This window comes from Ailuropoda melanoleuca, chromosome 4 (assembly GCF_002007445.2).
Source record: "Ailuropoda melanoleuca isolate Jingjing chromosome 4, ASM200744v2, whole genome shotgun sequence".
Taxonomy (NCBI): domain Eukaryota; kingdom Metazoa; phylum Chordata; class Mammalia; order Carnivora; family Ursidae; genus Ailuropoda; species Ailuropoda melanoleuca.
The window spans coordinates 80,488,174-80,503,620 of NC_048221.1; the positions used below are offsets into that span (position 1 = coordinate 80,488,174).

At 37.4% G+C, this 15,447-nt stretch overlaps 1 protein-coding gene across 1 annotated transcript in view; it reads right to left on the reverse strand.

Annotated features, from left to right (window-relative positions):
• Nucleotides 1-485: 485 nt before the first annotated feature.
• EFEMP1 (EGF containing fibulin extracellular matrix protein 1) overlaps nucleotides 486-15,447 on the reverse strand; it is a 57,768-nt gene continuing 42,806 nt past the window's right edge. The window contains exons 6-11 of the mRNA XM_002914034.4: nucleotides 12,236-12,355; nucleotides 11,138-11,257; nucleotides 9,917-10,036; nucleotides 5,948-6,071; nucleotides 5,668-5,863; nucleotides 486-1,114 (exon numbers count right to left, since the gene is read on the reverse strand). Of these exons, the coding sequence (XP_002914080.1) occupies nucleotides 953-1,114; nucleotides 5,668-5,863; nucleotides 5,948-6,071; nucleotides 9,917-10,036; nucleotides 11,138-11,257; nucleotides 12,236-12,355 (842 nt within the window). The 3' untranslated portion in view covers nucleotides 486-952. The remainder of the gene's footprint in view (nucleotides 1,115-5,667; nucleotides 5,864-5,947; nucleotides 6,072-9,916; nucleotides 10,037-11,137; nucleotides 11,258-12,235; nucleotides 12,356-15,447) is intronic.

Genomic DNA, 15,447 nt, shown 5'->3' on the forward strand with positions numbered 1-15,447 from the left:
GGGACCCCTGAGAGAACTCTCTTGCTCTCTTTCTACCATGTGAAGATACGAGTCTGCAACCCAGAAGACAGCTCTCCCCACATTTGACCATGTTGGCACTTTGATCTTAGACTTCCAGCATCTAGGCTGTGAGAAATAAATTTCTGTCATTTATAAGCCACCCAGTCTATTGTATTTTATTATAGCAGCTTGAACTGACGAATACACAGAATTTGCTTCTTCAGGTCAACTCCAATATAGTTTAAAAAGAATTTGTTTTCTCATCCCTCTTCATAGATTTCTCAGTATAATAATCGTTCAGTGGTAACTTATTCACTTTGGGAATTTACTTTTTTGTTTACATTCATAATAAAAAATTTCTGACAAAATTTAAAATATTCAACAGAAACCAGCATGATATACAATAATTGTTTATTACTAAGTAATAAACAACTGTGTTTAGACTGATAATGAAAATAAAACCAACACAAATATGGTAGATCCTCATTTTCTAAAGAAATATATCTTTATTGACTTTTTCCATTTTCTTACAAAGCAGTTAAAAAATTCATTCTTTTGAACTTGCATGCTGTTCATGTTATGATGGCTGCCTCCTAATGAGACTGTCAGTGGAGCTGTAGTAAGTTTCCTTAAGCACCACAGAAGATAATCATTGCTTTGTCCCACTTTTACAGAAAAGAATCCAAGTTTCATTGGCTAGAGTATGCTTAGCTCTCTTGAAGAAGATCAGTTTAGTAGATTAATGTCTAATTTACATACAGTAATAAAGACAAACTTTGAATCTTTACAGATTAAATGCCCACTTTATACCATGGTGTAATTGTTTGAATTATTTGTGAGTGTACAGCATATAGATGTAGATGTACTAGATATGTCTATAAATAAAATAGTGCTTTATGGTAACAATATTCTTTGGCTGATTTAAATGCCTATAGTGGACTCTTTTAAAAGACTAAAATGCAAATGGCCCCACTATTATTGTCAATCTTAACACTGAGCTTGTGCGGAAGGTTCCTATACTGTTGACTGTTAGCATCTCCAGGTCCACGATATATTCTCTTGGTCCTGATAGCGACTTCACCAGCACAAGCATTGCACTTACAGGACTTGTTTGCTAAAATACAAGAAAAAGAGGGAGGGAGAGAAAAATTTTTCTTCAATTGGAGTTTCTATTGTTTGTGACTATACCTAGTCCTATAAGAATTAGGGGAAGAATTTTGATGGTAGGACAAAACTCACTACTTAATTCCTTCTTGGTTTCAACGTTTCTTGGTTCTTTTCCCCTTGTCTACACATAGTCATTAGAGTTTTAATTTTCCAAGTTACAGGGACCTGCTTTTTTGATAGTTTTGTGTTTTCTGTTCATTCCTCTCTGTTAATGTTTCTCTTCACTTTTACTGAGTAGTACTAGCTTTTATAGAAACTGTAGTTCAGGTAAGAATGTGATGATTTTTGAACTGGTAAACAAAGTTATCATCTTTCACTTCTTAGCATCATGCATTTGTTTACATTTTAGTAGGCAAAAAGACATGTAAATAGTTAATTTCAGTAGAACATAGCAAATGCTAAGATATATGAGGTTATGTAGGTTATGTATGAAGATACATGAAGGTGAAAAATATGGGGAAAAAGAGGAGGGAACTTGAAGCATTGAGGGGAGTCACCACAGATAATTGGAAGTTTTGTAAAGAAGTATATTCAAGAGAACTGGATGCAGTTTCATTTTGCTGAAGAATGTGATGGGTGCTGGAGAGGAGAGGGACATGAGTTGGAGGGGCAGGTTAGTAGATGTGTGAATCTGAATGCCAGAGGAAAGCAGGGGTAGGGACAGTGGATTAGGATTTAGCAGTCACTTCAGTGGGTGGACAGTAAACCAAGGGAGTGAATGTATACGTGATAAGACTGGATGGATCTGGGAGAGGCCAATATTTAAGGAGTGGGCAGAAGAGAAGCTATTGAGGGAAGCTGAGAAGAAACAGATGATTAAGTGGGAAACAGATGCATGGCCAGCAGTATCCAATACAGTAGTGAGGCTGAGGGAGACTGGAACTGAAAAATGCCCTCTGGAGTTAGCAGTATGGATGTCATTGGTGGCTTTTTTCAGAGCAATTTCAGTACGGTAATGGGAAAAGAAGATAGAAGGGTGATAGGAAGTGAGAAAGCAGAGACTGTGTTTATAGGCTCTGTTTTAAGAAACTTGGGTGGGAAGGGAGAGCAGAGAGAGGGCAACATCTACAGGGAGGCAAGCTGAAGATGTAGGAGGCAGATGGGAGTTTGATGGAACAAGGTTCTAGAGGAGATGGAAGGAAGAATACAGGTGGTGAATTGGCCTTGATTGACAGAAGTTAAAACTTATCTTTGGAAAGCTCAAGGGATAAGGTATGAAGGAGGACACATGAACCTAAATTTGTAGTGGGTGAATGGAAAGTTCAAGTAATTCATGTCTGTTGGCCTCAGTGGTTTCAGAAGAATAGGAGGTGCAGTCACCTACTGAAAAAGAAGGGTCCAAACTGAAAGGATGTCCAGATTGAACTAACCTTCCTCTCTACACTGGCTCCTTCTTCCCTATCTTAATAAATGGCACCACCACCATTTACTGTTGCTCAAGACAGAAACTTATCTTTGGAAGTTATCTTTGGTGCTTCCTCTCCCTCCACCTCCCCAAAGCAAATGACTCACCAAGTCATGTAGTTCTTCCTATATCTTCATAAATCTGTCCACTGTTTTTGGACTCACTGCTACCACCATAGCACCCCATTCTCTTGAACTATTAACTGCTCTTCATTTCTATTCTTGCCCCACTCCAATCCAGGCTCTGCAGTGTAGCCATGCATCATCTTTTAACATGAAAATCTGACAGCATCTTCTCTACCTGAAACCTTAAAATGATCTGTAAGGCATTTTGTGATCTAGGCTCTGCTCATCTCTCCAGGCTCCTCTCAAGCCACTCCACTGGCAGCACTTGGGAGTTTCAGACCAAATGGGCTGCTTTTTATTCCTTCCATTTGCTAGTCTTTAATTTTTAGCCTTCAGCTTAATTCCACTTCTTTCAGAGGCTTACAGACCACTCCTATCTTCTTACTGGTTGATTTGGTAGGCACTCATGAGCACTTGCAACTCCCTATTATAACATTCAGCATACTTGTGAGCATTTGCTCAATGTCTTGACCATGAGCTCCACTGGGGCAGGAATTGGCTTGGTTATATTCACTGTTGTGTCTCCAGGACCCAGAATGATGCTTGCCCGTTGAAGGTAATAGTAATACCTCGAAGGCACTAGCTGAATTAATTCATTCATTTAAAAATATTTTTTGAGCACCTGTTAGGTGCTAAGTATATTCCTTGTGCTGAGTATAGAAGAGTGAACAGACAGGTAAAGTCTGTTCTCATTACACCCACACTGTAGATCACACACATAGACCAATGAATACTATGCAAAGTGGTGATAAGGGCTATGAAGAAAATAGGCTCAATAAGGCATAGATACCGGGTGGCATGGATGGGGAGGATGGTATTCTACCTTCAATTTTATGTACTACTTCTTTACTGTATGTCCTCTTCTCTAAGGAAGAAGGTTTTCTCAGTACTGTCCCAAAAAGAATTAATGAAAATCCTATATTCTACAGGCCCTTCAAAGATCAGGTCCAGTATCATGACCATCAAGAAACATTCTTTAACTTTTCCAGCCAACATTAATTCTTTGATGTCTTGGACCATGGAATTAAACAAAAAATTTCTCCCTCCCCTCCCATATATGTTAACTTTTGCCCCACGTAATATTTAAAGCTCTTTAAAATAAGAGAGTATGTATTACATGCACCTGGCATGGGGCTGAGCCTATAATAGGTGCTTAATTAAGGCCTGATTGATTCTTATGCATCAAATGCCTTCTACACAAGTGGATTTTCAGCAGAGAAATTTTGTAGGATTTAACCCAACTAATTCTTGAATTATGTGATAAGAAATAATCTTAAAATGACTTTTTATTTCAAATAGTTTTTGTTTCAAATAACTTAATATTTAACTATGGGATTAGCAAAATTGCCAATGTTTTATATCATTCATGGAAAAAAAAGATTTTATTTGAGAAAAACACTGTGAGAATTTATATTTGAAAATATCAAGTCGATAAATGCACTGATATGAATCATAAAACTTTTAAAGTGCTATGTTTATTGCAAGGAAAATAACATGCTGAAACTTTGCTTAACTGTTTGCTGATTATGCTAGAAATTTTATTTTCTTAAATTATAGCTAAAAGTTCAAAGTGGAAAACTATTTTTAAAAAAGATTTTGAGATGAACCTATTTTATTGCCATGGGTACAAATAATGTTATTTGTTTGGGCTAAAATTATTAAATTGGTATTATCCGAACTGTGTGAAATTCATTTAGAGTAAACTTCTTACAAATATCTAGTATATTTCAAATTTAAAGCATCAAATGTTAAAGAAGTTTATTCTTAGCTATTAGAAAAAAGAACAGTAATAAATTTGGGGTTGGATCTTTCTCTTCAGAAGTTGGTCATGAGAAATTAATCATTTCTAATTTACTGGCAAAGAATCAGAATCACATAATTCTGGAGTTGGAAGGGAACTTAATATATCAAAGAATGGGATAAACATGTAAACATTAAAAATCTGTAAACTTTACCACAAGGATGAAATTCCCAATTTACTTTTCATGTTCTTAAAATGAAATATTGACTTTAAAATTTGATTAAGAGTGCCCAAAGGAGTTTTGAGAAAATTGTAACTGGATGAATAACATCCTTAGCGTGAAACAGTTACCGGAACCCTGCAAACTGCTTGGTGGGGTGCCATCATTTGCACATGAAGTGGTGAGCCGTATTTAAAATATGTCAGAATTTTCACCTAAAATGAACTTGCTGAGATTTTGCCTGGGGCCTGGAAGGCTGAGGCACTGGAGTCAGGGAGATCTGCTTGGAAGCCGTTGGAGGGATATGGGGGTACTAAGAGCTAAGGAAGAGAGGCAGGGGTTTAAAGGTTTAAAGGAAGAGAGGCAGGAGTACAGGGAAGGAAAGATAACCATGAAGAAAGAAATGGCAGAATTCAGAGAAAGATTTCATATAGGCAATGCAAGAAATGGAAAACACAAAGGTGACCTCGCATTGTCTGCCTAGAAGTTTGCAAGAAGGGTACAACTACTGGCACATTTGGTGCAGGGGGTTGGGGCCATTGCTCAAGGACTTCCAGGTTTCAGTTTTGGTGTGAATGTAAATTATCTTGTAACAACAAGGAATTTATGGTTTTTGAAAAGCTCTCCAGGAATTATTTTTTCTATGTATAATTAAATAACTATCACTGATTTGTGGTATCTATTTGGACTGTGTGTGTATGTGTGTGTAGACTTGTGTTTTGTTGGTCACACACAACTCCATTAGAGTCTTCAACCTGGTATCTGAGTGACTTTAGAGAAGCTACTATATCTGAGTCTCACTGTTCTGTAAAAATGCAGATGAAATATTTAGTATCTATCTGACAGTGTTACCAAGAGGATTAAATGAGATAATGCACACAGGAAGACCTTACACAATGCTTGCACATAAAAACTTAAATGTTAGCTTTTCTTCCAAGTGAATACTGCCAAACCACAGCAAACTTGCACCTCTCCCAACAGCTATGGCTGCCCTCAGGGGACTACTCACTCTTAGGTAGAACTCTCCATTTTCATTTCCAGATTTAATCCGAAAAGTATTGATGGTGTTGGCATAAATGGTTGTGGCCTGTATCTGGAAGATGTCTGATGGCACAGACCTATCGGATCGGATGCTCATGTACTTGTAGACTATAGACTGGGGAAGTTCTCGGCACACCGCATCTGAGACTGGGCAAACACATCGGCTGCAGAGGAAAACAAAAGTATTTTCCAGTTTAGTGTGGGAAGATCAGAAGTTTCTCACTTTCAAAAGCTCTGATTTTTCTTACTTCTCTGATGTTAGAACGTAGGGATCTTGACAAGGATTTTGTGGGTAACAACGGAAGCCGCCATGATAATTCCAACACATTTCATTTTCCTGACATTCATTTGTGGACTCACACTCATTTATATCTGTAAACACAGAGGGTCAAAGAATTTACCCACCTAGGTAAATTGTGATAACACTTCATAGCTTCACTTCTTGTGCTGCGCTTCCTCCGGACAGTGTAATCCACTTCCAGAGCATCAAGTCTCCACCCGCATCCCCTGCTTACCAAAACACCTCTAGGCTTTACCTCTCTTGGAAGCTCCTGAGTCAGTCAAATGCCCTCCCCATTGGTTTTGCTTGCTGCTTTCCCAGCCTAGAAGGCCCTCTACACCCCAACCATGAAAATCCCATCTAACCAGCACACTTCAAGGCCAAATTGAGAGGCCTCTTTCTTTCTGCAGCCTTCTAACCCTCTAGGCAGAATTTATTCTGCTTCTAATCTTCCAGTGCACTTATCCATCTCTTATTTAATTCCATTTTATTTTATAATTAACTATTGCTATATCTATATTCTTAACTAAATTACAATCTCCCCAAGGGCAAGAATTGGTGTCTTTCACTTTTATATAAGCATGGTCAACGGCTAACATTTGGCTTTGAATTTAACAGATGAACAATAGGTGCTTGATAAAAATATCATAAAATGACACATACTAATCTGTCTGGAATGACTCAGCTACATCCGTCCTCAATTAAATGCAATGAACTCAGGTCCTACTCAGTCTTGTGTCTAAAAGCACATTAAACTTAGCCCAGATCCCCATACAACCTAAATCTGTCTAGATCTGTTTCACCTTGGGTGGCATAGCTATTTAGAGACAGTGTGGAAGAAGAGGAATTAAAGAAAGGGCTGTGGTGAGAGGCAAGCCAGAAAAAGGCAGTGCAGAAAGCCAGAAGGGGAAAGAGTCCCAGAAAAAAGAGGACTGTAGAAAGGTCAGGCTGGACAAGGACTGATTTTGGATTTGGGAAATAGGAGCCTCCAGATGACATCTGAGAGAACACTTCCATTAGAGAGACATTGTATTTACTACTAGAACAACAACAATGAAAATTATATTAATATTCACATCCCTAGCTATGTCTACTTCCCTTTACATTTGAATAATGATTTAGATTTTATCCATTATAAGCCTTTTCTGAATCTTTCCACTTCATAACCAGATACTTTCATTCATTAACTTATTTATTCCATAAGTAATGTACTGAATCCCTGCTGCAAGCCAGGAATGGGCTAGTTGCTGGGGTTCAATCTGTTTTTCCTATCAGAATTCTTACACCCCATGTTCTTTTGGGGGGAGCTTTATTGCTTTCTGCTTTGCATTATTGAAACCCTTCTATTAGCTTATAAACTTCTTCAGGGCAGGACTATAGTATCCATCTTTATATCCCTTTATTACCTAGGATTAATGGACTCAGGGGCACCTGGCTTTTAAGAAATATTAAAATGAGCAAGTTGCTCTTCACAGAAATCATGTAGACATAGATGAGAAAGATATTATCTCTACTTGACATGGAGGAAAAACAAATAAGGGTTAAGTAAGTGGCTCAAGTTCATACAGGTAGTGACAGGCAACTTTCCACTGTAAGGTACTACATCCTCTAAATGAAAATAATTCCATGCCTTTTGTTTGGAGGAAAAAAAAATTCTTTTAGCTTCCAAACTGGCCAAAGCTATCTGGAACCCAAGAAGAGACTGGAAAAGTTTCCAAGAGTTTCCAAGAGTCAGTTTTACAAAGTGTCTTCTTTTGGACTGGCTATGGCTAAAGAAAGAATTTAGAAGAATTTAGATTTCTTCTCTTAGAGGAAATAATAATTGACTTGTTCTTTCAATATTCTTCACTTCTCTGAAAAATAAAGATGCTGTGAGCTACAAGGAAAACTAAGACTGGTCTGTTATATGGAAACCAAGAATGGCAAAAGGAAACTTTATGTAGTAATTTCATTTATTACTTCCATTAATTTAGAGTCTAGCATAATCAATATCTTAATCATTCCGCAATGTTTTTCAGGAATTATTAATAGTATTAAAATATTTGATGAATGTGTGTCTGTGTGTATGTATATTCTCTCTCTGTCTCTGTTTCTCTGTCTGTCTTCTTCTCTGTGGCCTCCCCCATCACACCCAAACACACACAGAGTTTTCATTTTTGCAAGGTTGTGGAAATGAGAACAGTTATTTCATCCTCAAAATAAGCCTTTTGGGTAAAAGTAAGAATCCATCCTCTTTCAGTTTTATTTTAGTCTATGGATGAGGCTTGGAAGAGATAATTTTAGTGGAGAAAACCAATTGCTTTGTACCTTAAAAGAATGTTAAGTCTCTCTCATAAAAAATGTTTTGGCTTAACCAAACATTCTGGAGCTGCATATCTTCAAGATATAACACTCATGAATCCTTTATTTGCAATTCCAGTACATTTTTCACCTTTAATTGTAACAGATATGTTTCCATATACATAGAGTAGGAAGGTAAGATTCCACTGTATGTTAATTTTTACTTCTGTCTTTTGCTGAGTACCAAATCCAATTTATGATCAAAAACAAATAGACATTTATTTGAAGGACTCCAGAGAAATTGGTTAACATATCCCACTGGCTAACATTTTCCTCCATGTAATATTCATATTAAAAGTCTCAGGCTTCAGAAAATAAAATCATCGGAATGCAATGTTTTCCCACAATTAACATTAGAGTCTCTAGGAAACTGGAAAAGGATATAAAGGTGTTCATTGTGCAATGAATGGCATTCTGATTATGCCCATACTTAGTGGTTGGAGTCTAGTTGAATGATCATATGCATACTATAAAATTCCGGGTCCTGGGTGTTCCTCTGAGTTAATGTTCTCCTGTAAAATCATGATGTAGACCAGGAGACCCTAGTGTCTCCTTTCCTTGATTTTTTTTCTTTCTTAAAGGATTTTACTGGCCTTGTATGTCCTTTCTTAGTTCTGATTAAAGAGGACTCTCTAGGGCAGATTTGCTACTAGTCACTTACATTGCTAAATAAATTTTATGAAAACATCTTGGATTGTAAGGCTTTATAGTTTATAAATAATTTTTATGTATGTTATCTCATTTCATGCTCACACGTTCCTTTTCCAAATGAGAAAGCTGAGGCTTAGAGACATTTGATAATTTGTTCAAGATTATACAGATAGAAGGCAGTACAGCTAGGACTCAAACAAATTTTCTGTCTTCAAGTTCAGTCATTTTTCCCCACTCTTTCACTGCTTTATGTGAATGTAATTGTCTATACTAGCTTTTCTAGGATTAACTATACTTTTGGTTTTATCTGAGCAGACTTTTCCTGTTAAAGAAATTTGAAACTACATGTAGCATTGAAGGTGTGTAGGTATGAAGATCACCTGAATGTTTATTTTAAAACCGGACCCTAGTATATTAGCTATTTTTGGATCAATAGTTTTTTTGCTGAAGAATTCAAGCACATTTTAATACACATGAGGCTGATTTTCTCAGCACCTAAATTACTGCCCAATTCATAATCTCGGTGTTTTAGAGGATATGAGACTGGTTGGAGGTTTGCCTAACCCACATATTAAGTTTATTCTCTAGACTCAAATTCACAGTGAAATATTTTAATAATTGAATCTTTCTGGGCAGGTCATTAGAAGATGTATATCATAGAGATTATGTAGGTTATATAGAAGAGATATCAATACAATATTTTATTAAAATTATTTATGTCTTAAGAAAGAAAAACAGTTACTTTAAGTTTTTAAAAAGTCAGTGTTAACTGAATAATTCCCTTTTTATGAGATGTGCATATTGCATGATGAGCAAGGGAAAAAACAGCTCAGATTTTATTCAAAAGGGAAAAAATGAAAGTCTATGGTAGAGCATCCTGTAACTTTCTCCCTGCTTTTTCTGGTTAAAAATGAACACTTAACAGATATGAAAACAATAAACTTACCCTGACAGGTTCTACTTCTCACCACTTGGTATCCCTGGGGGCACATACATGAGAATTTCCCAGGTTCATTGACACATTGATACTGACACAGGTAGCTTGAGGTTCTGCATTCATCAATGTCTATTGAATCAGACAAGAGCAGGGACACAGAGTTGAAAAACTTACAGGTCACTCCCTTGTATTATTTGTAAAGATAAGGTAAGAGGGTAAAAATACCTCAAACTCTAAAACAGAAATATAATACTTTGTAAAAAACTCAAGGGAAAATTCTATAATATCAGCTTATTTCCTCTAGAACTTCACCAAAGAGTTTTGCTTACAATCAGTTTTACTCAATCATTGCTGAGAGTTTGGCAAATCTTGGACCTAACCATACCGACTGAGCAGACTGAATGAATTGGGAATTCAGAGGAAGAATGCTTTTCATTTCTCAATGGTAATGTCCTTACAGTTTGCTCAGAAAGGCAGAGGCAGCTGTCCAGAGCCAGCCCCTCTTGGTTTTGAACATAGTGGCATGATATGAGACCTCTCTGGGTAGGGTGTGATCTTTGTAGCCCCAAGTAAAGCTGGGAGGAAGTCAGAGACATCAAGTATCAATGGCATTCCCCTCAGGATGTCTTATGCCTTCCGAATGGCACAGTGGAACATGCATGGGCAATGGACTCTGAAGGTCATCCTTCCAATTAAATGGCCCTCTTTTTACTCATGTGGAAAGTGAAACTTATGAAATGTGTCCAAGTCACACAGTGGCAGGAGAAAGACTAGAGGACAGATCTCTTGGTTTATATTCTAATGTTCTTGACACGTAATGAGCTCTCTTCAAATTTAAATGTGCATACCAGTCACCTGGGATTCTTGTTAAATGCATCATCTGACTCAGTAGGTCTGGTCCGGGGCCTGAGATCTGTATTTCTCCCAAGTAGAGACAAAGAGGTGTCAGCGCTGCTGGCCATCAGATCACTTTGAGAAGCAAGACACTAGAACACCCCTTCTAATTATTAGACCCAGCCTACATCTAATATTTTAGTTATTTTGTTCCTTCTCCTTTTTCTTGATAACATACTAAAAAGCCAATGTTATAATTGAACTTAATTAACTGGGTTTTAAAATAGAATTTCCATGGTGAAAAATTTGTTTTCATAAACAGGTACATAATTGGATAAAGCAACAGCAATTATACAGATTGAACTGTTATTACAAATTATTTGGAAAATATTTTACCTTCACAGTTGAGCCTGTCACTGCTCAGCTCGTATCCTTGATTGCACTGACAGATGAATGAACCAAGAATGTTGTAGCATTGCTGAGCACATTGATTGCTAGCATCACATTCATTTATATCTGAAAGAAAACATTATATACATTTATATATCTATGTCTTAACACATCCTTGCTGTTTTGTACCAATGCCATCTAATGATAAGTGAATGATTCCCGGGTTGGATTCTTTGCCCTGCAGAAGCTCACTGGAGAGCATCCACTCAGGTTTCATATTTGCTGGAATAACTTCAAACGTTTGTCATGCACTTCTTTTAGAAAAACCAGAATATTTCTTTCTGGGAATGACAGTTAGTTTTGTGTTTGATGAATCTTTCCAAAAGAATTTAATGATTCTAATAAATACACATTCCAGTATCTATTTTCTTTTATTGTTGTTCAGATGCAAAGTGCCAAGTCTATAAATAATTGATATAAGACATTCATACTGATACCGTCTCTCAGCATGCTGTGGTGAAGATTTATCTGTGCTATTTATTACTTTTTAAATGGGTTCTGTTAAATTCCATTACAATTATAACATAAGCCGTTGAGACCCATACAGAGTTTTGCAATGCTCTAAGGCACTGAAAATATTGTTAAAAGGCATTTTTCCTGCACTAGATTCTTTCCATGTCATGCCAATCTTAAAATTGTGCGCCGTGACACTGCATTCTGAAAGGGGAGAAGAAGCATGTAAAAATCAGATGGACTTTCAGTGGAAAATTTATGTACTTGAACTTACAGTAACCCATTGGCACCTTCAGCATTTATATCACACACTGTTGACTAATTGGTGTGTGTATATCAATTGATCTGTAGTTTTTTAAATTTTTGATACACCCCACAGAGAAGAACAAAAACCAAGGTTAATGAAGTTTTCCATTCACATCTTGATGTGTTTTAAGAAACAGATTAGTTATTGTCTTTTCAGCTTTATTCAGGGAAGATAACGGAAACCAGTTCATTCAAGAGCACAGAAAACCAAAAATACTGCAACATACCCTGACATTTGTTTTGGAGACAGAAATCAGTCAGTATGGCAGTTCCCCCAAATCTTACCTACGCAGGTATAGTTGTTTGCGGCCAACTGAAACCCAGGACTGCACTGGCAATAAAATGATCCTGGTGTGTTCACGCATCTTTGGTGGCAATATGGAGGGATGGTGCATTCATCTATGTCTGGGTTATCAGGTACACAAAGAGAACCACGTTATTGACTATCCATAGCTGTTGGTTCTATATTTCTCAGCAGAACATTATCTAGAAAACCTAGCTGGAGAAAAATCTCATTTTAAAAGTCATTCTCTCTCTTTTTAAATTAGGGTTTATTTTTTTAAAAATATACTTTGGTTTGCATTCTGCAGTTGAGTGAGATGTTAAAACAAGATTTCATAAAGCTGGTTGAGTGGGTTGAGATTTAAAGACAGAAAAGCAATGAAGACTATTTCACATATATATGAGAATATATTTGTTAGTTCTGGGATCTAGAAGATTATCCGTATTGACAGAAGTAAAAAAAGGACTGTGGAAGAATAGACTGATGTAGCATAAAACTAAGAGAAAGGAGGCGTGGTCTGCCGCTCAGCTGGTGACATTGGCCAAGTCACATAAATGTTTGGTATCTTGGTTTTTCCTTTTGTTAAATGTGGATAGTAATGCTTTCTATGTGTATCCTATGAATTTTCTGTGCGAACCAAATGAAAGAACACTGTGGAAGGAGTAGGATGCTAAACAAATGACCTCTTGGGAGTGCCCTCTGACACTCTGACGAAGTGCTCCAGGCTGTGTTCTTCTCAGATAAATATTTCCAACTATAGGACGGTCAGTTGAGAACTTGTGGAGTAGGATTAACATCGTAGAGGTGTAATAAAATTTCATTAACTCTACACTTTGTGACAACTCTAACATGGTGTGTGTAATTTAAAATAACAATTGTGCATGTACAATGTTAAGACTGTAGTGACACTACCTTATGGTAAAAACATGACAACAAAACAATACTTTACGCTGAGTTCCTCTAACTAAAACTGTGGGAGGCGGTACGCTCAAGTGGCCTCAGAATAACCTGAGATGAATCTTTGTTCTGGCGATTACTAGCATGGTCTTAACCTCTCAGAGCTTCCATTTTCTCTTCTGTAAGTGATAATATAGCAATGTGGTACACTTGTTGGGAGGATAACATGAAAGTATATAGGCAAACTTCCTCACAAAAAATAGGTAAAAATAAATGGCAGCTATTATTAATAGGCTACAAAATATATTTGATTTCACTTGAATATGGAAATAAATGGTAATGACATGGTCATGACTTTCCACCTCATTTATTGAGGGGTCTGCTCAAGTGTCATCTCAGGGAGGTCATCTCTGTCCATATAAAATGGCTTCTTCTGTCCCCTTTTCCTGCTTTGTAGCCATTTTTCTTTTTTTGTAGCCATTGACACTCCTTCACATTGTGTTATGTGTTTATTTGCTTCTTATCTGTCTCCCTCACTATAATGCATGGCAGATAAGACCTGTCTCCTCTTCAGGTGAAGGTAAAATATTTTTTTGTCTGTTCACTGCTGTGTACTTAATACCTGGAACAGGGTGTGGCATAGTAGTGCTGGATAAACATTAGTTGAATGAGCATAGACTTTATGCTAATTAAGAGCAATTTTAGTGTAGTTCTTCCTTGTACCCAGTATTATAGCCAGGTGCCAGTGTTGACAGCTGATTTGTATAAATGGTCCCTTCTAATAGCTCCATAAGGGACGTGATTCTATAAAATGTGTTTGTTTACCAGGAAGGCCCAGCACTTAGAACAGTCTCTGGTACATAGTCAGCCCTCAGTAAATATTTGATGAATAAATGATTCATGTCTTCTCAACCAGTGAACATCCATTGAGTCATTGTTATTTGTAAGCACTGTGTTTGGCACTTCAGTTTTATAATGATGATAATAAATACGTACAGTATACCCTGTCTAGCATGGAAGAAAGGCATGAAAACACATTATTGCATGGAATGATAAGATCAACAGTAGAAAGCTATACAAGGGACAGAAAGAACACCATTCCACTCAAGGTGTGACCTGCTGACCACTATTGGTCCAGGGACTATTTGGATCAGTCTGCAACAAATAATTACAGAAATTGAGAATATGTGTTTAGGAATAACAATTTGTGTTACTACAACATTTTTATTATACTTTATAGTAGTATTGATCTGCAACAGACTGGAAATTAAAAAAAAAAAAAAGACTCATCAAGGTTTGAGAAGTAGTGACATAGAGGAGGGAGTAACTAATCATGTCTGGGTAAATCATGGAAGACTTCCTAAAGGAAGTGACCCTGAGCTGGGATTTGGAAATTGAATAGGAGTTTTCCAGGGCTGCATGTTCCTGGTGCTGAAAGAGCTTATGTAGAGGCACTAAAGTGTGACACTGTGTGATGTATGTGGGGAACTATAACTAGTGGACAAGGCTGCAGTGTAATATTTTTGGGGGAGAAGGGTGTTCACAGAACAGAGCTGATCGGATGGAGAAAAACCTTATATGCTCTGTTGATGAATGTGGAGTTGGTTCTGTGGGTGAGGAGAACAGCAGGGAAGCCACATGATTAGATCTGAATTTAAAAATGTTTCCTCCTAGGTGCCTGGGTGGCTCAGTTGTTAAGCGTCTGCCTTCAGCTCAGGTCATGATCCCAGGGTCTTGGGATCGAGGCCTGCATCGGGCTCCCTGCTCAGCGGGAAGACTGCTTCTCCCTCTCCCACTCAACCTGCTTGTGTTCCCTCTCTCACTGTATCTCTCTCTGTCAAATAAATAAAATCTTAAAAAAAAAAAAGGAATGTTTCCTCCTGACATATCATATTGGGCTATAATCATACATTTTAAACCCTTCAATTTTTCCCATAGTAGGTTGAGTTAGTTCTTTTTTGTACCTTTTATACCCTCAATTGTTTATTTTCCTGACTAATCCATTGGGCAAAACTTTGGTGCCTGTAGAGTTTTCCACACAATCTTCTCCTAAATCACAGCTTCAGTCACACAAAGCCTGGCCCTTCCTCAGAGGCTGGGCACTCACCCCAGCACCTGGGCACAGCCCCATGGCGGGCAGAACTGGGCCAGGGCCCATGAGGAGCTCAATGTTGAAATCCTGACATCAACAATGAACATTGTCGGGTGAAAATTAATGCTAGCTTCCTGTCCCCATATTCTTATCCTCTGTTTCAAAGAGGAAACAAGTACTTTTCACGGATGTATGTTAAAAGGTAGTATGTAAATCGCTATCAAT